The sequence below is a fragment of the Malus sylvestris genome, chromosome 10, assembly GCF_916048215.2.
Source record: "Malus sylvestris chromosome 10, drMalSylv7.2, whole genome shotgun sequence".
Lineage (NCBI taxonomy): Eukaryota > Viridiplantae > Streptophyta > Magnoliopsida > Rosales > Rosaceae > Malus > Malus sylvestris.
The window spans coordinates 33,528,955-33,552,241 of record NC_062269.1 but is presented as its reverse complement, the minus strand read 5'-3'; the positions used below and the strand labels follow the sequence as shown (position 1 = coordinate 33,552,241).

Sequence of the window (23,287 nt, the reverse complement as noted above, 5' to 3'; positions counted from 1 at the left end):
ATCGGAGTGAGTCTGATGTCAACCTCAATTAAGCAATCCGACAAAAAAAAGACTAAATTGGATTTAGAGTTCTCGTGGTAATAGGATAATTAGATGATAAAAATTAGGGAGTTTTAACGAAAAGCCCACGGTACTGTTTACTTTAACGAAAAACCACATTTTTACACTAAAAAGTCAAACCTGGTACTATTCACTTTACCCTTTATTTTGTCCTTATCATTAAAACTCAAAGTCTTCAAATCTTTTTCATTAGTTTTCCTTAAAAATTAAGATTTAAATTATTGTGATCAAGTCCGTTATAATAAGCTCAAAATTAACATTTAGGTCCAATTCTCCGTTAATTAACATTCTCACCCCACCCCAACCTCAACCCCCCCTTTTTTTTCCAGATAGCTGTTAGCAGTATGTAACACGACCCACTACGAAATATAAAAATTTGAAATGGGCCCTAGATAGTAGAACAACACGAAAACTTAAGAATTTTGATCAGTTTATACAGTTAAGCATGATTCATTTAGGTAATCCAGACAATAACTTGTTATACGATTCTCATAGCAAGCTCCTAAAATTTCATCAAACTAACTTGACAAAGTAGAACCTACCATTTTTTGCTGAACCCATCTGTCCATACTTAGGGTTGGTTTAGTATTGATGTGCTTTGAAAAAAAGATGTTTCTACTGTACTGTGAGAATAAGCAGCTGTGAAATAAAGCAGCAGAGTGTTTGATAAACTTTTTTGTAAACGTGCTTTTGAAAAAAAAAAAAAGTAGTATTATAGTGTTTGGTAAACTTTTATGTAAAACATATGTGAAAAAAAGCTGGTTTTTCAAAGCTGGGTTTTACAGCTTTGTGTTTTTGGCTTTTTTTTCACTCAAAACGGTAAAAAAATTGAAGCTGAATGTTTACCAAACACAAAAAAGCTGCCAGCTTTTTTTGATACCCACTTTTTTTTTTAAATCACCTTAGTACCAAATCAAGCCTTATTCCAACCAAAGGCGAAAGAATGTCCATCCTAAGTTGCAAATACAGTGTGATTCCTCCCGGATGAAGCTCTAACAACTTTCTACCTGCAACACAAATTTTTTAAAAATTGAAGAGTTCTTCAAACACAACCCACTACGCAATTCAAATGGCTCAGCAAGCATCAAAGATTCAAAGTTCCAATTCTATAAATCAGGTGATTTCCATCAAGAAAACAAATTGTTCAACATTAAACAAGCAGACATTGTTTGAAAGTTCCGATGCTACAGTTGGAGGATTTAAACTCTCCGTTAACATTCTCACATCTCTTTTGGTTATGAAGGTTGAATGGGTTAACGGATTATTAGCATAAATATTAATTTTGGGTTTGAAACATAACAAACTGTTGAGTTTAAAGTGTTTGTTTGTATATATCTTTCATAGAGAAACAACAACACAAGAATACAAGATATATAGGGCAAGTTGTGATCAACACACTGATCACCCTTGAATCACTCATACACGACAGCTCCATAAAACAGGGAGCAAAAAGAAGGTAAGGCAAAAAGCTTCTAACCACCCTAGAAGTATGGGAAAGAAGATACAAGATTTAACTAGAAGTAAGGTGACAACTACACCCTAATCATCAACCTAACCAACAGCTCCTGATACCCACTCTTGACTTTTATTAGATGATATGGGGTGACTGATGCTGCACTGCGCATACTGATGTTGCATATGACTGATGCTACACTGCACATACTGATGCTGCATATGGAATACCCACTCTTGACTTTCAATACGGACTCCACCGCAAGAATTTAAATCTAATTTTTTTGTACGGGACCATCACTACTAGGGACATTTAATCCAATTTGGAAAAAAAAAATTCTAATTGTCTAAGCCAAAAATATATAATATATGGTAACTCTTGGTATAATGTATCAGCATTTCAACATATATATAAATTTGGCAATGTATATTCTCTTGGCACTAGCTAGCTAGCTGGAGATTTTGGCAATTCTTAGTTACATGTAGTGAAAATTTGTGAATGGGCTCTCTATGTTTCACTCAAAGAAGTAAGCATGCACAGAGGAACTTATTTAGGCCCTGCTGCTGAAGCTTGGAAAAAGGAAACTAACATTTTTGTTAACACATTATTAAAGATTTTTGGCCACTGTTCAAGATTTTGAAACACAGTCTTAAGGTTGATGAGCACTCTCGACATGCCTCGAGCAATGCCTAAACCCCGCCTATGAGCACTCTCGACACGCTTCGAGCAATGTTCAAACCCCTCTAGAGATGTTTGAGTAGTTAATTCTAAAATTAGAAGAAGAAAAAATAGGCTGCCTTCGAGGCCCATTTAATACGATTAAGAATTAGCTACTTTCCAGAAGTGTCCCATAATTGAAACCCTAATCCTAAAATATCCCCTTTGTCAAAAACAAAAAAACAAACAAAAAACAAAAAGATGGAAGAATTAAGCTTCATTACTTTCTCTTTCTTTTTAGAAATAAGGAAAAGTTCTAAATGACAATATGCAACTTGCTAGAATGTTTAACAGGATAAAAGGGATTTATGCGTTTTGGACTAATATCAAAATGCTCGATTACTTCAACACGCTTGATTACTCAACCCTCCAATTGTTTTAGAGGAGAAATTTTTCATTATGACCGGAACATAAGTGGTACACCATGTATTTTTATATAAGTAGTGAAAAAATTACATTTTTTAAGTTATTAATTTTTTAACACACATATTCCACCATTTATATAGTGACACGTGGTGTACCACCATATGTTCCGGTCACATTGAAAAATCTCTCGTTTTAGAGGTTGAGAAACTTTAAATATTGGATGGTTTGTCATAGTTCAAATAAATATATACAAGTTAACCAAAAAAATAATAATTAAATAAATACAAATGTTAAAGACTTAGGAATCTTAAAGGGCTAATATATATTAATTAATTTGGGATCCAGGTGTAATTTGTGATGCAGCTCTCGGTATCCCTGGGGTGGGTTTTTCTCCGCTAGGACCTTCCCCTAGTGGGGTGGGTTGGTCTCACTCTCAGCTGATGACCCGAATTATAAACAGTATCAATCTGTACAAAAAAAATTTAAAAATGAGACTTCCAAAAGCTACATGTTTGCATGTTACTATTTTGTGTGCGTTAAGACGCAATAGTGCTTCTCACGTATTTACAAAACCCCACGAACATGTCAACTCAGTTTTTAGAGCTGTATATAAAGTCAAGACTGATTTAGGTTAAAGTTAAGCACGCACAATAATACCAAAAACAAGTTTTCATAAACATGAAGTTGTGCAGTTCTACACTGTCTGTTGTTTTTGTTCTGTTGGAGCTGTTCATGATCGATGTTGTGTCATTGACTAAGTTACCTATAACAGCAGCAGCTCTCAATGTAAAAAAGTCTCGGGCCAAAGCTGTTCGCGCTGAGGATCTTCTGTCATTCAATCACTATGTTAAAACATGTCTGCAAGCTGAGGGAATCATTCAACAAAAAGTCGGAGATTGGATTCAAAAGGATTTCACTTTGGCTGCTAGCATCATTCGCTTACACTTCCATGACTGTGTTGTGAGAGTAAGCATTCGTTTGCATTGACCTTACTTTTCTTTTTTGTTACTTGCATTAGAAGGAATTGAACCCTTAACCGGTCTTATTAACCGTTAAATTTTCATACAATGTAAAATGTCACTTACCATATATAAAAGTACAAGATCTAGATGAAATTCTAACAGTTAATGTATAGAAGAAGGGCTTAGAGAATACAGTAAATGACATGTATTATATGATCGTAATGAACATTGCACTGCAGGGATGCGATGCATCAATTCTCCTTAACCATCAAGCGAGCGAGAGGAGGGCTTTTGCCAGCAGGACACTCAGAGGTTTTGAAGTAATTGACGACATCAAAGCGGAGCTTGAGAGGCAGTGTCCTAAAACCGTCTCATGTGCTGACATTCTCACTGCCGCAACCAGAGATGCCACAATCATAGCTGGTGGTCCATTTTGGGAAGTCCCCTTCGGACGCAAAGATGGTAAAATTTCAATCCTCAAGGAAGCTGACATTGTTCCTCAGGGACAGGAGAACATCACTCAATTGATCAATTTTTTCCAAGCGCGCGGCTTGAACATGCTTGATTTGGTCACACTCTCAGGGGCACACACCATGGGCAGAAGTTCTTGCCACGCCTTCAAGCACAGGCTCTCAAATTTCAATGGAACCAGAAAGCCTGACCCTTCACTTAACTCTATGTACTTGAATAACTTCTTGAAGAAGAAATGCAAAAATGACTTGGACTTGGTTTATCTCGACGCCATAACTCCAAAGACATTCGATCCAATGTACTACTCGAATCTCAACAAGAAGTTGGGATTGTTGTCAACTGATCAGCTGCTCAAGTCGGACAAGAGAACCGGTCCTTTTGTTACTGCATTGGCGTCTCAGCCGTCACTTTTCGAAAGCCAGTTTTCGGTGTCAATGGTGAAGCTTGGAAATGTGCAAGTTCTCACAAGACCTAATGAAGGTGAAATCCGAGTGAACTGCAATTTTGTCAATGCTAAAAAATGATGTCGAGGACATGATTATGTTTTTTTCCCCTATTTTTTTCTGGTCTTTGTGTTGTGCGTTTGTTTGTTTGTTTGTTACCCAATCATGATGGGCGGGACATCCTTTGTTTTTGTAACATAAATTCTCTCTGTGCGACATTACATCTTATCATTTTTCAAGATTATTGATATGGAGTCCAAATAGCATTTGGCTTAACTTTTATCGTCCCCATAACAAAATATTACCCAATTTATGAAAAATTTATGGTTTTCCCCTCAGATATTGATGATGGAGCGAGTGCACGAACACACGACATCAAGTGTATGATAATGTTTTAAACCACTTAGCATAAAGATACTTGAAGTAAGAAAATAACATAACATAGCATGGTTATGTTGTTGTACGAGGAAGTAGTCTAATTACTTATACGCACATGCAAAGTCCCTTCTTTTTTCGATGTGAGATTGATATTCTCAAGTTCTCAACACACTCTCTCACGTGTGGCGAATTTTCAAACCTAGCAAGTAGACAATACAAATCGGGTGAAGTGGAGCACGTGTGGCTATTGGACTTTACACGTAGGACAACCTGCTCTAATCCTATGAAGGAAGTTAAGGTTTTACCATAAAACCAATTAACAATATGGAGAACAACCCAATTACTTATAAGCACATATAACGTCTCTTTTTTCAATGTAAAATTGATACCCCTCAACAAATGATACTATAAATTTGATAATGTTTTGTGGGGAAGTTGAGAAAATACTACAAATATTTTCAAGATAACTCTAAATTTAACTTGTGCCAATATTAAAAGATAGATAGTCATTGGCACAATATCTTGCTAATATGGCAAAATATATCATGCAGCAATTTGGTATGCAATTAAAAGCCAGGACGTGCATCCAAGTCCTTATCTTGTTCTTTGCCGGCACCAACCCAAACCAAAACCAATTTTAAAAACTAATTCAACTTGTATATTAATCATACAAGGGATTTGTATATTAAAATATTATTGTAATTCCGGAATAAATAAAATTAAAAAAAAAAAACTCTAATTTTAAGGTAATAAAAACAGAGCATCACGATACAATTCTCCTTCTCTCACCAAAAACAAAACAAAAAACAGAGTGATCGGAAATCTTCAGAAATGGTGAAGAAGGCAGTGCTGATAGGATGCAACTACCAAGGAACGAAGGCGGAGCTCAAAGGCTGCATAAACGACGTCAGGCGAATGCACAGATGCCTCGTCGACCGCTACGGCTTCTCCGAGGACGACATCCAAGTTCTGATCGACACCGACGACTCCTACACTCAGCCCACCGGAAAAAACATCCGCCGGGCCATCACCAACCTCATCCGATCCGCCAATCCCCGTGACGTCCTGTTTGTTCACTACAGTGGCCACGGGACCCGGCTTCCCGCCGAGACGGGGGATGATGATGATACGGGATATGACGAGTGCATCGTCCCCACTGACATGAACCTCATCACTGGTTTGACTCGCTCATTTCTTTTCTAAATTCTTTTCCGTCTCAGTTTTGATTTTTGAGTTTTACTTGAACCGATTATTGTTTTGATTTGTATCTGTTTTTTTTAATAATTCCAATGGCTGAACTTATCAAAATCAAGATGGACGACATAACGATCAAACGTGGATGAACAAATCGGTCAAATGTTAACGAACATATCGATCAAACATTGATGACATGTCTATCAAATATTGACGTCTTATCCATCAAATACTAAAAACTGATCATTTCAGCAATCGAGATTTGTAAATTGATCACTTCAGCCAATTTTCTGTTTTTTTTTATCGTCTATGGTGAACAAAACTGGTGGATTATGGATAGAATTTGATCATATTTCAGAAAAATTAAGATCTGCATGATGATCCAAAATTTTTAAATGAGTTAAATACGTTTGGTTGTAATTCTTGATATAATGTGTTTGGGTTCTTGATCTGCTTTTCTGCTCTCTCTCTTTTTGGGTAAAGTCTGCTTTTCTGCTTTTACATTGTGTTAAAGTATAAGATTAAGTCATTTCTATCTACTGTTCCTACTAATACAAACTCAGAATGCTTATAAAAAATATAAGCATAATGCTAACGAAGGTTGGTTCAGTTGGTATGGGCATGCTTGAGGTTAACCCCCAATCTAAGTTCAATTCACGCTGCCAGCAGTTCTCGTTGGTGCACAATCTATAAATTCCTACGTAAATCTTTACTCGTGACAACTACCAGTTAAGTGTCACGCGTAAATCTCTTTGACTTGAGATTGTGGGTATGCCTTGGTACTAGTGGCGAGAGTAGCCAATCTCCCCCTAAACTTTTTGTTACCAAAAAAGGGTTTTAATCTGAATTTGGTCGTATATGAACATGAATCTGATTGCTTTGCTTGGTAAGGGGCCGGTATAACAATTGTTTTGGATGGTACTTGTAACAGATGATGACTTCAGGGAGTTTGTAGATCAGCTGCCAGCAGGTTGCCGACTGACAATTGTCTCAGATTCGTGCCACAGCGGGGGCCTCATTGATGAAGCGAAGGAGCAGATAGGAGAGAGCACCAAGGGGCGAGGGCGCGAGTCCAGCTCCGGTGGTGGTGGATTCAAGAATTTTCTGAAGGACAGGGCTGAAGATGCACTGGAATCTCGTGGGATTCACATCCCATCTGCATTGCGCCACGGTCGACATAAGGAAGAAGAAGAGAAGACAGAAGACAGAGAGATCGAAACTGAAGACGGGGTCAGGGTCCGTGTCAAAGGCCGGTCTCTACCACTCTCAACACTCATAGAGATACTCAAGCAGAAAACAGGCAAGGATGACATTGACGTTGGGAAGCTGAGGCCAACACTTTTCGATGTATTCGGAGAGGATGCCAGCCCCAAGGTGAAGAAGTTCATGAAGGTGATCATGAGCAAACTCCAAAACCAGGAGGGCGGAGGCAGCGGGTTATTGGGGAAGATTGGAAGCTTGGCTCAAGGGTTTCTTGAACTGAAGCTTCAAGAAAACGATGAGTACGCAAAGCCTGCTTTAGAGACAGAAGTAGGCAGCAAGCAAGAGGTTTATGCCGGAGCAAATCATCGTGCCATTCCTGATGGCGGGATTCTCATCAGCGGTTGCCAGACAGACCAAACGTCCGCGGATGCCACTCCTCCCGGAAATGCAGCTGAAAGCTATGGCGCTCTTAGTAATGCGATTCAGAAGATACTCTCAGAGCAAGACGGTTCCGTTTCGAACCAAGAGCTTGTTCTCAAGGCGAGGCAGGCTCTGAAGAGACAGGGTTTCACTCAGCGACCCGGCCTCTATTGCCATGACCATCACGTCGCTGCTCCCTTCGTGTGCTGATCTGAGAGTTCATAAATATTTATACATACTGTGATAAATAATTTCAGTGAGGCACTTTGTGCTGTTCTTTCGGAAAAGGCTTGCATAAAATTGATTCACCGACATATGAGCTCTCGGTTGAATAACGTGTTCTCAGACGTCACGGCGCTTTGATATTTTTGCTGCTTTTATCGGATTTTCGATTTTGTCCATTTGAATTTTAATGATTTTGTTTTGTTCTTTTTCATCTAATAAGTATCTTAATGTCTTTGAACATGAAGGATTTTTTTTTTTGGGTACAAATTTCATTCACAAAATGTATGACGTTGAACAAAAAGGGGAATTTTCTATTTCCTCTACCATTTGAATTAACTGTATGATAGTGGTACAAATTGATTGCGGCAAAACTAATGACCAAGAGAGCCTACTAAATCTAACCTCCATTGCCGTAAAACGTCGTCGGTGATATACAAAATAAATAGGGCAAAAAAAAACTGACCGGCAACGGAGGTCGAGAAACAAATAAAATCAAAATCAATGACTGCACGGGGTCATTACGATGTGCAGAAAAATCATCTTCGCTTTTTCTATTTCTTGGGTATTTGGCTTCTGCCTTCGTTCTGGAACTATTCATATGCTTCCAAGATTATCACGGCGTAGATGAGCATAGCAACTCGGCAAAATTTACAACCAGACTACCGCGTCATCTCAGTCGTCAATTTCTTGAACCCATGCAAAATCTGAAACATTATCAGAGCATCCTCAGTCAAGTAAACTTCTAAAGAGATCGAACAAGTTCATGAACTTCATATCTTTAGCCATTTACGAGTTTCGCTTGCATAAGAACTAGGCTAAGTTAGCTAGGCACCTCAAGAAGTTATCTTAAGTAAATGCTCATCGTTAAAAGAGTTTGAATTGGAGTGGCTTTGAAATTTTTTACCGGTCAAGGACGCTAAGCAGAGGAAAATAGAAAATTAACAGGAGAAATGGAGAGACCTTGAAGTACGGATTCCACTGCTGCATTTGGTACAGAGAGACCGACGATTCTGCTGTTATCAGTAGTGGTTTCTATACGCACAACACGTAGCCGCTTGTGGCTTTGCCGTTGCTGGAGATATTGTCACACGAGTTATCAGTAGTTAGAAATGCATATTTGCACTTTTACTGAATATAAATTATTCAGGAACAAACACTGACACTTGGTAAGAGAGCATTTCATAGTTGTCCACAATGAAGAAAAGGCAGTCCGTGATTTGTTAAATTTATGTCGCTGAGATCACCAGGTCACATTAACTAGCAGATGAAAACAAGTTACCTGCTTAGAAAGAGCCTTCTCAATAGTGCCCCAGACAGGAAGAATTAGGCCACCTAATACATTTACTTCCTGCAGTCTTCTGCCAACAGTACAGAAGTTGCCAAGCTTACAATTGCGTCCATGCATGCACTGCAAGTAATGGTGAAGTCACAAGATTATTACAATCAGCAAATGAGATGTATAAACACCTAAGGAATTTTCAACTAGTCGGTTTGGACTATGAACTGCTAAATATACGAGCAGATATGAGTTGCTGTTTGACACGGAAACAATATCCAAGTCTTCCAAGAAAGAATGAGCCAGACATGCGGTGCATGGTTAATCAAAGGTCAAAATGGCCATCAAGGTAAACATATTATACACGATGATTTGATAAATGAGTGCCTTTTTTTCCATTTTGATTGAATAATAGTCGATTTGAATACATAGGAAATACAGATTTTCAGCATCACAATATACATAATAGCAACAAAGTCATTTAATAACAGTAAACTATTTGCACCAAAAATAATGCAGCCATTTTTAAAGTTTATCAATATCGACCTGTTTGGACGAAACTTCATATTCATCTTCCCAGCCACGACGAGCCTTCTCTAATGTTGATGTTTTTCTGTATTTGCTTTTTAGCTCTGACAGAGGCATTTCTCTGGATAGGGGAAAAGCAGTAGGTGAAAGTGAAATATATTTATTTTAGAACAAAGATGAATGAAGCACATAAAGCATAAATTTGGTACCTTACTGACTCTCCCACCGCAGGGCGGACTATCTTGTTCAATCCGGAAGTAGAACTGAAAAATATTTAGGGTAAAACAATGAAACCAGAAAATGAAGTAGAAAGATACACTAATTGAAGCACAAGAACCATGAAGGGAAAGTACATTATAATAATGCTGAAGAAAAACTCAGAAGAAAAATAATATTATAATAAATTAATAATAAAATGAACGAGGATCCTCTCCGGATCCTCTTTGTGAGGATCCTGGGAATCCTCAAATCGTGTCTGTTTATCGTACATTGTGCGGCCAATTTTCGTCAAGTACTGTTTATGTTTAATTTTAAATAAAAATATTTAAAATAACTTCTGACCTCACGATGTACGATGAACGAATACGATTTGAGGATCCCCAGGATCCTCACAAAGAGGATCCGGAGAGGATCTTCATTCTAATAGAACATAAACAACTTCACTTGAGAAAAAATCAGCAGAACAATACATGAATATGCATAACAAACTTCAGATGCAGTACCTCTCAAAGGCTAACATGACATGACGTCTTCCCAACCATTCCCTCCTAGATTCATAGAATCCATCATTGGCAGAACCAAGTCCATCCTTTTGTTTCTCTTCAAGCATGGCACTCGCAGACTAAGAAAGATAAACATAGTTTAGTATGTGAATTGGCATAGACATAGTAATAAGCCACCACTCAACTAGTCACTTGAAAACAAAAGTACCTCCCACGTGACCCCACGATCCAGGGTAAATGTAAAAAGCACTGTCGAAGCTCCAGACATTTGATCTACGTAAACAGTCTGCAACAAATTGGAAGTCAATATAAATATAACATGTAAATCAAACAAGCAACAATTAAGCAATGCTTGACCTTTGGAGTTCCTTGTAGCTCTATAACATTAGCTTTCATATCAACAATCCCAGAGTCCAGATTCCCTTCAATGCGTGCATTATGGACAATATGATCCAAAATGCTAACGAAACACTCAAACAGCCTGTGTATTATAATGATATCAGCATATGAAACCCAACTTTAACTACTATAAGTAAACTATATTTTAATTGACATGTCAATCACAGACCTATTCTGTATATCAGGCGGTACTCCTAAAATCCGATTGAGGAAACGTCCAACATCATGCATATCTGATTCAATTATACGGCCAGCAAGCCTGCCATGATCTTTCCCATGAGCTACATCATATATAAGAAGAGTAGGTCACCACCAAGAAAATAAAATATAGTTAAAAGCAAATTCTCTGTGACATTCTATTACGGAAAATAAAATTTTTAAATCAATTAACTGTACTAACACTATATAATTTAGAACACGTGGGGAATAAAATGGAGCCATTAAATATTCTATCCAGCATAGTACGACACAATAGTTCAAAACCATTACCATCCCTAACTATTCCTACAAGAACAAGAGCAGCTTTAGCCTTCTCAATAAAATCTTGGATTGTTTCCGGTTTTTCTGATGAACATCCTAGCGGCACAACAGGCAGAGAATCCTGAAAATTGACTTCAAGTTATTTTCCATCACAATTTAATTTTTACTTGTATTCATACATTATGGAGAGAGATTATTTTTCAGAAGACGTTCATACAAACCTGCTCCATGATTCCTCTATACATCAACATCAAGGCCTTCTTTCCATAAGCACTATCGTAGTTATAGGCACTCAATGATAGCCCTGCCCTGCATTACATCAAACCAAATAATGAGACAACCAAATCACTCACAGGATGGAGAATAAAATTCCAATACACGTTCTTATACCACAATAATAACAACTACCAAATCTACATAGATGAAATTCAAGTAACCTGCGGTCACCCTGTGTTAGTGCTCCAAGAGATTCTAATCTCTTTGCTACGATGGATGCAAATCGACGCTCTCCACCAAGGTTAGTAAAAATAAGCCTGCAAAAGAAATAAAGGATGAACCAGCTCATCAACTGGAAAAAACAACTAACCATGCATGATTCTCATATCTGTAATAGCGTGCATTTAATAACTAATTAGTAATACTAATTAGTAATCACACTGATCAGAAAACGACAAACGAATAAATAGAAAATTTTCTTATGTAATCTCAATTTTATTGATTAAGAGACAAAACTCATTTGGTTGTAAAGCCGGCCCTTGAGTTGGATTGACCAAAGATTCAACCAAAACCTATCGTATGTCAGATAAGAGGATTCAGTAATTAAGGATACTTGGTTTCACTAAAAAACTAATAAAGGATATCAGGATCTGATTCCTTCAACTAGTCACTCTGATACATCAAAGTGTACTGGCACAGTGGACAAGCCCTTGCTTCTAACAGTAAAAGGTAGATAGGTCACAACTTTTCTAGAAGTCATTTCCAAATTAAAGGTCAAGAGAAAACTAGTCAACACTAATTTAGCAACCAGCATAACACTGGTGAGCCAAATAAAAGAAACAATTTTTACATATAGTGTCTATCTACCTGTATTCAGGAGCGGAGGCTTGATTTGACCGATGAGTTCTTCCAAACTGTTGAATTGCTCGATCAGCACTCCAAGGAAGTTCCAGAGTAAGATGTACCCTTCGTCTCTGTTGTTAAATTTTAGAATGCTTGTAATTTGATGAGGGAGAGGTGATGAAAAGATACTATCCAGTTTCACTCCGCTGTAAGCCAGCTACTGTTGAGAAGATAAGTTATAGAAAATATAGGCATACCTGATTTGTAGCTCTTCTATCTGCCTGCAAAGACACGCCAGCAGATCCAGCTTCAGAAATGATGGCAACCAACTTCTTGCCGTCCATGAAAAGCTGCTTCTCATGCATGTTTACCATCTCCATGGAAATTTCCTTCCTAAACCAAAATACAGTTTAGCCAATTTAAAAATGACTTCATATAAGTAAGAGTGAAAAAAATACCATAACTCACGTGTTCCGTGCCTGATAGGTAACACCTTTTCCACCAGATGCCCTCACAAGCATACCTCGCCTTCCAGTCATTTCTGCTACTTTATCAGGGCCTCCAAGCTGACACCCACCCCAAGAGAAAAATAAGAAAAAAATTCTGCTCAATAAACAGATAAAGTTGAGATATTCTGTATAGTGCTGTAGAATATGAACATTAGTTTAGAATCTGGAATGAAGCAGACAGTCTTGGCAAAGTGACTCTTAGATGGGATCATGTTAGAGCTTTGTAAACAGAACAAGACTGATTGTCAAGTATAGACTGAAAATGGAAATAAACAAGCTACCTTTCGATCAATGGCCTCTTTTGCCTACCATCTTTTTTTTTATGGTAGGACCCTTTAACCACCTATTTTAAGTCTTTGAATTAAGAGTTACATGCATATACATTGTCATGCCTGCTCATGCTGGCCGGAATGTTTTCATATCAAGTGTAAGATACCTACATAGTATTGTTATAAACAATTAAATATGCAGAATGGAAATTAGCATTTCCTTTGAATCAGTGTGACACAAGCAACCCAGTTTGAATAGCAGGACCAGCAAGAATGGTACAAATCGGTGTGAACAAAACCAAAAGGGTAAATCCAGTCAGGGGTTCTCTATTATGGAGCAAGTTTAATGACCTATAAGCACCATTAGTAAAGGAAACATACAAGCCCTTGAGATTAAAACGGATACATTTATTATTTTTTCATTATGATGCTTATGAAGAGTATGCTTAATCCAGTAGGACTTTGAATGAGCTCATGGATATTGTTTCACCTCTATTTCCTAACGTGGTCAACCATTGAGGATTTCTTAAAAAGCAAAGCTGGCGCAGGATCCAATTTTTGAGCTTTAAAAAAGATTCGGAGGTCAGAAAAAATAAACCTATCACAAGTTGAGAACTGGATTTAATTCTGAGTACCCTCTCCATTATGCCTACATAACTTATGTCACTGTTATGAAGACTGAAGAATAAGACACTTCTCATGTCTCAGTTGACAGAATCATCCCCTTCTCTCTTTGCAGTGGCAAGAAATCTGTCCTGGAAAAGATAGCTCATTTCTTTGATATCCTTTATGATGTCAATGTCTAGGCAACATTATGCCACAGACATACACCATAGATATACAATCAGAGATGGCTGTATTACTATATATAAATTTATGACCAAAACCTTCCCTTCCATAAGTATGGTCAAACTTATGGAAAAGACTTGTTCAGTTTGGACTTTGGACCTAACTCTTAAGGATTTCAGAATCTAACACTTCTACAAAATGAAGATAGAATTAGACTACAACATGGCATAACAGCCTACAGTATCTAACAAATTATAGGCAAGGCTTTTCCAGTTAGATTTTAGGGAAAAAAAGAACAAGCATGGAGGCTCTACGAAGGTGGATGCAATTTAACAATGAATATGTGATTTAGTATTTTCAAAATTACATGAGACAGAGAGAGAAAGAACATCGCCACTACCTGATCAATGATATCATCCAAAGGATTGTTCGGAAGATCCAAAGAACGAACTATCTCCAATATGTTTAACTTACGAGCCAAAGCTTCTTCATACCTAAAAGGTATGAAAATCTCATTGATGTGGTTATAAAGTTATAAATAAGACATCAACATGTCATGAAAAATTAAGTTATTATATATGAAACTCTTGTGGGAAAAAAGAATCAAATTAAACTAACCTTTTCGTAAGTACAGCTATATACTCTTGTCTTCTTTTCAAAAATTCATCTGTTTTTTCCTTGCATGAATGGCATGACCAGTCTACTGATACTTCATCTGTCACAGGTGGGATAAGACATGCAGCATGGACCAGTTGCCCACAACAGGAACAATGAAGCAGTTTCTTTCTTTCCTGCAGCATCTCATGGATAAGTAACATATTGCAAGAACAACCATCTTAACATGCCAAATGGAATTACCTCCTCAGATTGGCAAATTTCACAAATTTGAAACTCATCGTCAGATTCAGTAGATTCCTGAGCAGACTCAGCTGCATTAATCAAAGAAAGCTTGGGAATAAGGAAAGGTACTTGAGTAGTTGCATCATTTTTCAACTACATAAAATACAATCCGCTATAATTGATGTGCCCTAAAAGGAAAAGATTCTAAATAAAAATATATGAACAGTTAAGCTGAATGCTTCAGTAGGTGCACTCTGCAAACAGGCTAAAAGTGATGCATCAATAAGAACCACAGAAGTATTTCCTTCAAGGTGACAATGAGAATCCAAACAAAACATGCTTGCAAACTTATTCTGAAGAACAGCAAGATACCAAAGACAACTAATATTAAGGGCCCAAATTCAAGCATTAGAGATAAGCCAATTTCTAGGAACTCACTTTCAGATTCTTCATCACTTTCATCATCACTTGCAGGTTTCCATTTTGCAACTTTCCTCACTCTCCCTTTCATTGAAACACCAGGAGTTGCTGAATGCCTCTTCCGCTGCAGCTCCTTCACACTATCTTCTCCTAGTATAACTCTAGAAAGTAAATTGGTAGTTACATTAAAATAAATTATTGCAAACAATAGTAAATCGCATATATACCTTCGAGAGGTTCAGGCTTTTCAGGCAAGGGATAATTTTCCTCAACAAATTTCAGTAAAAGTTCTCGAGGTCCGGAAATAAAATCATCAAGTTCAAGACCCTGCTTAAGCAAGGAACACAAAACTAAATAATGCACAAATCAAAAGCCAAGTACAACAAAAATAAGCAATTCGCTTACATATTTGGTCACAGCTTCCTCAGTTCGCGCCTCTCCAGTACTCTGAAGGCCAATAACCACACACTTGCCATCCATCAATGCTTGCTTAGCTAGTCTTACAGCAGCCGGCACCTTAGCTGACATGCACATGTGTCTAAAGAAACGCTGCAAGATATGCACAAAAGCATAATAAAAAAGTTATTAAAAAAAATCTGAAAGCATATTGTGAAAAGTTTAGAAAACTGTAATTTTAAAACAACAAACATCCAGGAGCATAGACTAATACCTGATGGCTGGCCCAATATAATCGCCACACTTGACTAGAAACAGGCTTTTCATTAGCAAGAAATTCAGATGCAGTTAGTATATCCTGTCGCAGTTCTGTCCAAAATTCAGCTGCTTTTCCGTACATGTCCTAAGAAGACAACAAAGTAACATAAAAGAATAAAAAACTGTGCATATAATTTAAATTTCAAGTAATCAGAGAGAAAACTTTCCCCCTCAACATCAGAGCCACAAATAAGACATGTATTGTATACCATCATTTCAGCTTCTAGAGGTGCTTCAACAACTTCAAACTCTGCCCCTTTGTAGCTAAGAGTACGGCATACATACATCCCCCTGAAATATCAAAACACGCATTTTTACATCATAACAATGATGGCATTATGATAAGGGCGTTGAGGACTGGCATTTTGTAGGGCCCATCCATAATGAATTTCAACAATCTAACTGTCTATCTTTCATGTCTTTCCTCAAAGATCATGTATACCAAAAATCACTCAAATTCAAACCATATGACCATTGGATTAAATGGCAGTCATTTTAATAGTGTTTCTTTGCAGAACCACATTCATACATTTTCTTCACTACAAATGAGTGTCTTAATGATATTGGACTCGTCTAATTTTTTGCAAGGATGATCTATGAATGGTGAATTGACATACAGATGGTTCGAATCATTGAAAAAAGTTACGGAGTGGGCCCTAATAAAGTGTGTCAAAAAGGTGTGTTCCCCAATCCTGACCATATACATTCCAGCTGAGATGAACACTACATGATCTATATATGATTTAAGAGCTGCAATGTAAGTCACAGAATTGAGTCCCCAATTTAGATCCTTATTACATCGCTTTTGCTCCTAAAGTATATTTTACATGTAATTATTCTCAGGGTTGTTACCTTGCTTTCATATCCATGGCAACAAGTTCGAGTGCTCCAACGCCTCCTTTCTCAAGAGCACCTACACACGCTGTGCTGTTAGAAAAAATGATCCCCCTTCTATAAGAAGTGAGTAAAAGTTTATAAATAAGACAAACAAATGTATGGGTATTCCGTGAAAAACCCACCTAGAAATTCACGGAAATCAGAAAAAGATGTTCCAGGGCCCCAAAGACCAAGGCGTACCATGTAACCCAAATTTCGTGGTTCGGATGCACCAGTTGCTGAACAATAAATAACACGAGCTTCAGGAAGCTTAGCCTGTGACAATAGAAAGAAAAACATTATGGGTTAATAACTTAATACACTAACTTAATGCTATTCTGGCCCTTTTACTGCAAAGGTATATTTATTATTGTATAGAGGAACCATAGTTATTGCAGTCAGGCACTAACTTAATGCTATTCTGGCCCTTTTACTGCAAAGGTATATTTATTATTGTATAGAGGAACCATAGCTATTGCAGTCAGGCACATAATGTGTCAGAAGAGTTGTATCAGATTTTACAAAGTAAAATACAAGATGCAGATTCTGCAAACTCAAGTATCTTAAATATGCCTATTAAATTACCCAAAATGAAATCATTGATCTAAACTTTGAAAAGTAACAGAAATAAAGAACAGAAGGCAATATATGTGCTTTCAAAAATCTGATAGGACAAACCTGAATTTCAAGAACTGCTTCACCAGTACGTGTTGGCTGACTTCCAGATTCAGGCACCAGATTTTTGGCCTTGTGGCACTACAATGAAGCCATTGACCTTTAGCATGAAAAGCAGAACATATTGACACCATGGAATATTTCATTCCATCAATTAAACCATATGTTAAAAATCTTCAGCAAACCATTTAAAACAAAAATATACTACCTCATCAAATACAACAAGACCATTAAATCCTGGTCCACACCACTGCACAAGCTGCCCCATACGTGAACGACCTTTCTCAGAGGATGCAATGAGGCTGCTGTATGTCAGAAAAACAACGCCCTCCTTGACGCCAACAGACTTCGAATCAAGTTTGGAATAAGGCAGCTTGTTCAAGGCGTGTACTGCAAACAAGATTATATCTATTGTGATATTGTTCAGAATCATAGAGTCCCCCATGATGGAAGAAAGGCTCAATCCCAATTGGAGATTTTTTTTTTAAATTCAAAAAATCAGCAACCTGCAGCTAAAACCTAAGCAGAGTCCCGATGCCCTACCCTATCTGAAAATTTAATCTGTTTTGAACTGTCTTCCTGTTCTATTTTTGGCACGTGTTGTCATCTCATGCCACAACCCTTTAACCAAACAATGTGATATCCAAATGCATGCCAAATCAAAGAGTTTTAGAAAAGGTAACGATCCTTCACATTTTGAATAAAAGCATCAAGTATCATTTTCTAGAATAAGGGAAATCCAGGACTTAAAGCATAGTTTGAGTAGCATTCTTTAGAATTACTATCACCACTTACTTACCAGTGACCCACAACTTTGGGCCAAATGCATCTGTACCATTTTTCCCTAGCAGTTCTAAGCTTCTTTCCACAATTAAATCATCCTCACATAATTTTCAAATGTCATTAAGCTTGAATCAAATTATGACACCGCAAAACAAAACCATTAACACAGCAACACACCGTGCAATAACTTCATGTACTACACAGATGAGGAAGAAGTTTATATATGCAATTTTACATGAATGACCCACAACTTTGGGCCAAATGCATCTGTACCATTTTTCCCTAGCAGTTCTAAGCTTCTTTCAACAATTAAATCATCCTCACATAATTTTCAAATGTCATTAAGCTTGAATCAAATTATGACACCGCAAAACAAAACCATTAACACAGCAACACACCGTGCAATAACTTCATGTACTACACAGATGAGGAAGAAGTTTATATATGCAATTTTACATGAATGATTTTCACAATTCGTCCCGGTATACGAAATTGTACTTCTAAATACACAAATAGAATTAGACCAAGCACGTTTAAAAAAGTGTGCGCGCACACACACACACACACACACAAGAAAACTAGACCAAGCACATTTACCTTCAATGCAAGTTGCACCTACATCATCTAAGTCTCTTCTCGCATCATACTTCAAGTCTGAACCAACAGAAACCCACCTGTTTTAGAATCAACGCAGAGAGGAGAAAGCATTAAACAAAGAGTTGAAAAGCATAGTTCCGGCCTCGAAAATATTCAGTATTGCAATTCCAACCAACAAAACAAAAGCCAGTTACGAAGTGCTTTTTACCAATATTAATGTAAAGAAAAATACTGAAACTCCCACAAGTGAGATTGTTTGATAAAGAAACCCATGTGTTTGAAATTTTTTACCAGTCCCAAGGAGCAAAACGTAGTACAAACAGGCCACGTTTTAATGTGGTACTTCTTCTTTTTTTTCTTTTTTTTTTTTGTCACTGAACACACAGTAACTAATATGATATCTTTTTTTCGGACATTGTGCATTTACTTATACTGCTAGTGTTTTAACTTCCCAAGTGTAATATGTAATAAGAAGACATTGCTATAGGTGATCCTCAAATGTAACTATCAATCAGTAATTGGCTGACAGTAACAGTTATAATTAAAACTAAGCAACAACTCCAATTGATGGGAGCTTAAAATAAGGCCGCAGAGATTATTTTTTCCATATCATCCTTTTCGATCCTGGGGGGCACTGTTTTATCCTTTTATGCAAATGACTCTTAAAATCTGCCAACAAACTGCAACCAAAAACTTACACTGCTTTCCTCATCCCACGGTGCCAATTCTCCCATATTAACCCTGCTATTGTTCGACCTTTCCCCACACCAGCTCCATCCCCAACGAAGAATCCTGCCCTCTCACCACTTGGAAGATGCTGCAGGTGTCTCTGTCAAGGAAGCAAACACAACTTTACAATGGAGCAGACAATTTACAAGAAATAAAGCGTCACGAGAACAGGACAGCAACCTGACAAGCATAGACCAATGTCTCAATCTGTAAGCATGACAAAGCCTTTAAATTTTCCAAATCATCCTTGATTTTCAGATCATAAGTGGGCTCAGGTGGCTGCACAGCAGCCAAGGACGATGTTTCCACAACAGGATCTGGATGAGGAGGGCCAATGGATAGTTTTGGAGGGCGCTACATAAAAGTAACATAAAATGTATCTGAGATGCCGGTTCAAGTGGTTTAAATAAAAGTCAAGACACTGACATTGTCAAATAGAAAGAAAACTCCAAGATAGAACTTGTAACCATGAGGCCTCAGCAGTTATGAACATAAATCACATCGTACTTGTTAATGGCAAACAAAAATGCTCACATAGTCTGTAAATGTTTCGCCTGCCTTGCCACCTTCATCCTCTTCTCGCTCTACTTCGATGGCAACCTGACATGTTTGATGCAGCCAGGAATAAGCCTACATGTATCTGATAATATCATTTCAAAAGATAACATTCTATAAGAGTGCTCATTTTTTAACTTCGTACAATAAACAAAGCCAAGACCAGAAACATGAATTTGCTTTGCAGACTTAAGATAGATGCTCCTCACTGACATATAATTTCATGAATGGACTCCAAGGAGTGCAGCACCACAATGCTACAGTTGTGATCCTATATAAAACATAATCGGTCCAAAAGATATGCAGCTTTTGGTGATCACAATTAAGCTTTGGTCAGTTCTGAAAATAAGTTATACTTTACTGGAAACACAAACGGATTTTATGTTTGAGTCCCTAGGCTTTGCCAGTTTGAATGCTGCACAGTGTCTCTGAACTGAAATAAATCTTCTTTAATTTAAGTGACCTGGTGGAAGTTTCACCCCCCACCCCACCCAAAAAGTTTCCCTTTCATGCGGTTAAATTACTTTAAACTCCAATGGAAAACCAAACATGATGGAAAGGCAGAGGCTTTGAACACATTAGTGGACAGTTAAAAATTGATAGTGGTCAAACAGTCAGTCATACCAAAACAGGAATCAAAGTATTACAAACAAGAACAACATCCCGAAATACAAATCCCCTAGTTGAAACCTCCAATATATAGGGCTCATTTGAAACTTTTAAACGACTGAAAGCGCTTTTAAAGAAAATGTTAAAAGGGTTCGAAAATAACTTGACGTGCTTCTTGCAAGAAGCACCAGAAAGCACATAAGTGTTCTTCCAGGATTCACTTGCACTTTTACTAAGGATTGGTTCCAATAACATTTTTACCAAACGCCCTTTCAGCGTTTTTAAAAGCAATTCCACACGAGTCCATACTAGCTAGAAACTGAAATATTCATCGTAGGAAGTAATGGAACTACACAAAAGTGAAACTTTCTAACATACATTATTCGGAGACTCGGAGTATCTCGCAAAAAATAATCCACAGTATTCACCCAAGTCCTAAGCCTTTTACTTGTTCTAACTACCAAGAAACCATATCTATAAAAGGATTATGTTAACAAAGCAAAATACTTCTAGCTCATAGTGCATTTGTAATTCATACTTCTACATTCCCGAAAATTCTCAGCAACCAAACAGTTACCTCATTGACCTCCTCGGGTGGAGGAGGCAGGGGCAGACGGGGCGGGAAGAACTGCTGGAGCTTCGAGACATCGACAGCCAGGTCAACTTGGCACTGAGGGCACCGGAACCTCGCGAGGCCATGAGGCACGTTGAGGATGGCCTTGCAATTAGCGCAGGGAAGCTGGATCTTCGAAGGATCAACGCCGTGAGGCGCAACATGGGGCGGAGGCGGAGCGCGGGCCTGGGCATATGCCTGGGCTCGGGTCATCAGCTCGGGCGGCAACATTTGGGGCAATTGGCAGGCGTCGCAGGCGAATTCGGTGACCCCTGCGTCCAAAGTCAGGATCTTGCCGCAGCCGGCGCAGCGGACCTGCACTCCGGCTGGGGTTCCGGCGGTCTGCGATTGCAGTGGGACTGGCGGAGGTTGATGCTGCTGCATCATGGTGGATCAGTATTGCCGCCCCCCTCCTCCTCCCTTTGCTCTCAAACGGCTCAATTGTTTGGGGAATGGTTTGGATTTGATTGAGAGAGAGAAGGGGAGAAAGAGAGAGGTTAAGGCGCGAAGAGAGGGTTTGGGAGTCTTGGGGTTTCCCACTTTTTTTCTGTGTTTGCGTTTTTGCCTCGGTGGACTGTGATTTATGAGATCAGTGTGACGTTTGAGATTTCGCTCTATCTCCCGTATTGGCTCAGCCTGGCACGTGCACAAGGCACGTGACCTTCTCCATTTTCTATTTCTTTTTAACCAAGCACCACATGGTTCGGGTCCTAGCACTAGGGGTGGGCAACGGTTGTAACGGGCGGGTAACCGTAGTTATTTATCCATAACCATTTATGCTCATACCCGTATAACCGTTTACCCATTGGGTAATTGCCTAAACGGTTATACTCATACCCATAAACGTTTATATACGTTTAACCATTCTCATATCCGTATACTCATCTAATCGTAACCGTTTAATACTCATTTACCATTTTTAACCCGTTTATCTTTTTTTTTTTATCATTACCCCTTTTTCACCCATCATGTTTTTTAACAACTTGAAAATTAAAAAAAAAATATCATAATTTTCTGTTTTTTTTACAATTAAACACCGTTATAGGTACATTCATCATACATTTCCGTATTTTAATTTTTTAAGTCCTTATACCATTCCAATAATTGAAATAATAGTTTACGGACGATATTTTTAACTGTTACCAATGAAGGTAATATAATATTTGCTAAATATTATTGGGTTACAAATATTGTTTCAAAGACATTTCAGTCAATTTCACGGTTACCCGCAAGGAATTTAAATTAATTTGACGAATTCCTTGCGGATGAGAATCATCATTCCTACAACGGTGTTATTGAGAGAATGACCGATGAATTCCTTGCTAATTTATTGGGTGCTAAGAATTATTGAACCGAGAACATGGTTTGTGTTAATTTTACATATATAAAATAAATGGGTAAACGGTTACCCGTTTATAACCACGGTTAATACCCATAACCACCCATTTAAATTTCACGGGTAAATGGTTATACCTATAACTGTTTATTTATCTAAACAGTTAACCATAACCGTACCCGTGAAGTTTAAATAGGCGGTTAACCGCGATTACCCATAACCGCGGGTATTTTGCCCTTCCCTACCTAGCACTGGTGAATCGCACGATGATGACAAGGGAAAGGCTGAAATGCCTATGTGAATCTTTTCAACCCCTATAAAGGTGGACTGTCATGACGAAGATATCAGCTGGTGTTAAGTATTAGGTTTATTGTTTGGCTTTCGTTGTAAAAAAATGTAAATGTTACCATACATACTCATAATTTAGAGTTAGGGGACAATGCTGATATGGGATTTCTGCTGGAATTAAATTGTCAAGGCTCCAGTCATCTTCACTACAAAAAAGGTTTGATTCATTCATTTGCATATGCATGTCAAGCTTATTTTTTTCGGTTTCTTTTGTTTAGTGGAATTGTCTCGTCATAACTCCTTCTGATATCCAGCTATCTAGGCATGCA

The 23,287-nt window shown here is 37.9% G+C and overlaps 3 protein-coding genes across 3 annotated transcripts; 2 read left to right on the top strand and 1 right to left on the bottom strand.

The window, feature by feature from the left end:
- The first annotated feature begins 3,240 nt into the window (after positions 1-3,240).
- On the top strand, positions 3,241-4,754 carry LOC126587018 (peroxidase 7-like). The gene is made up of 2 exons (XM_050251989.1): positions 3,241-3,562; positions 3,798-4,754. Exons 1-2 carry the CDS (start codon positions 3,275-3,277, stop codon positions 4,551-4,553), a joined length of 1,044 nt encoding a protein of 347 aa, XP_050107946.1. The 5' UTR covers positions 3,241-3,274; the 3' UTR covers positions 4,554-4,754.
- An 854-nt stretch (positions 4,755-5,608) lies between these two features.
- Positions 5,609-8,068, top strand: LOC126586245 (metacaspase-4-like). Its single transcript, XM_050251027.1, has 2 exons — positions 5,609-6,027; positions 6,976-8,068. Exons 1-2 carry the CDS (start codon positions 5,682-5,684, stop codon positions 7,875-7,877), a joined length of 1,248 nt encoding a protein of 415 aa, XP_050106984.1. The 5' UTR covers positions 5,609-5,681; the 3' UTR covers positions 7,878-8,068.
- Positions 8,069-8,182: 114 nt separating this feature from the next.
- LOC126586243 (protein FORGETTER 1-like) lies at positions 8,183-21,899 on the bottom strand. The gene is made up of 32 exons (XM_050251026.1): positions 21,299-21,899; positions 20,092-20,157; positions 19,738-19,911; positions 19,527-19,657; positions 18,829-18,905; positions 17,657-17,838; positions 17,452-17,529; positions 16,917-17,049; positions 16,750-16,810; positions 16,107-16,188; positions 15,854-15,982; positions 15,589-15,732; positions 15,411-15,510; positions 15,202-15,333; positions 14,782-14,852; positions 14,542-14,714; positions 14,324-14,417; positions 12,825-12,922; positions 12,614-12,749; positions 12,381-12,487; positions 11,735-11,830; positions 11,519-11,606; positions 11,307-11,418; positions 10,987-11,098; positions 10,776-10,899; positions 10,627-10,704; positions 10,419-10,537; positions 9,906-9,959; positions 9,715-9,817; positions 9,172-9,300; positions 8,853-8,964; positions 8,183-8,596 (listed from the first exon to the last, which is right to left on the bottom strand). Exons 1-32 carry the CDS (start codon positions 21,719-21,721, stop codon positions 8,565-8,567), a joined length of 3,750 nt encoding a protein of 1,249 aa, XP_050106983.1. The 5' UTR covers positions 21,722-21,899; the 3' UTR covers positions 8,183-8,564.
- Positions 21,900-23,287: the final 1,388 nt, after the last annotated feature.

Excerpts from the sequence above, each read along its gene's own strand:
- LOC126587018 (XM_050251989.1), top strand. The coding sequence starts at position 3,275 with ATGAAGTTGTGCAGTTCTACACTGTCTGTTGTTTTTGTTCTGTTGGAG. Across the intron at positions 3,563-3,797 it reads TCCATGACTGTGTTGTGAGA|GGATGCGATGCATCAATTCT; the intron begins GTAAGCATTCGT and ends ATTGCACTGCAG.
- LOC126586245 (XM_050251027.1), top strand. The coding sequence starts at position 5,682 with ATGGTGAAGAAGGCAGTGCTGATAGGATGCAACTACCAAGGAACGAAG. Across the intron at positions 6,028-6,975 it reads TGACATGAACCTCATCACTG|ATGATGACTTCAGGGAGTTT; the intron begins GTTTGACTCGCT and ends TACTTGTAACAG.
- LOC126586243 (XM_050251026.1), bottom strand. The coding sequence starts at position 21,721 with ATGATGCAGCAGCATCAACCTCCGCCAGTCCCACTGCAATCGCAGACC. Across the intron at positions 15,733-15,853 it reads TATATTGGGCCAGCCATCAG|CGTTTCTTTAGACACATGTG; the intron begins GTATTAGTCTAT and ends CATATCTTGCAG. Across the intron at positions 12,923-14,323 it reads TGGATGATATCATTGATCAG|CTTGGAGGCCCTGATAAAGT; the intron begins GTAGTGGCGATG and ends GGTGGGTGTCAG.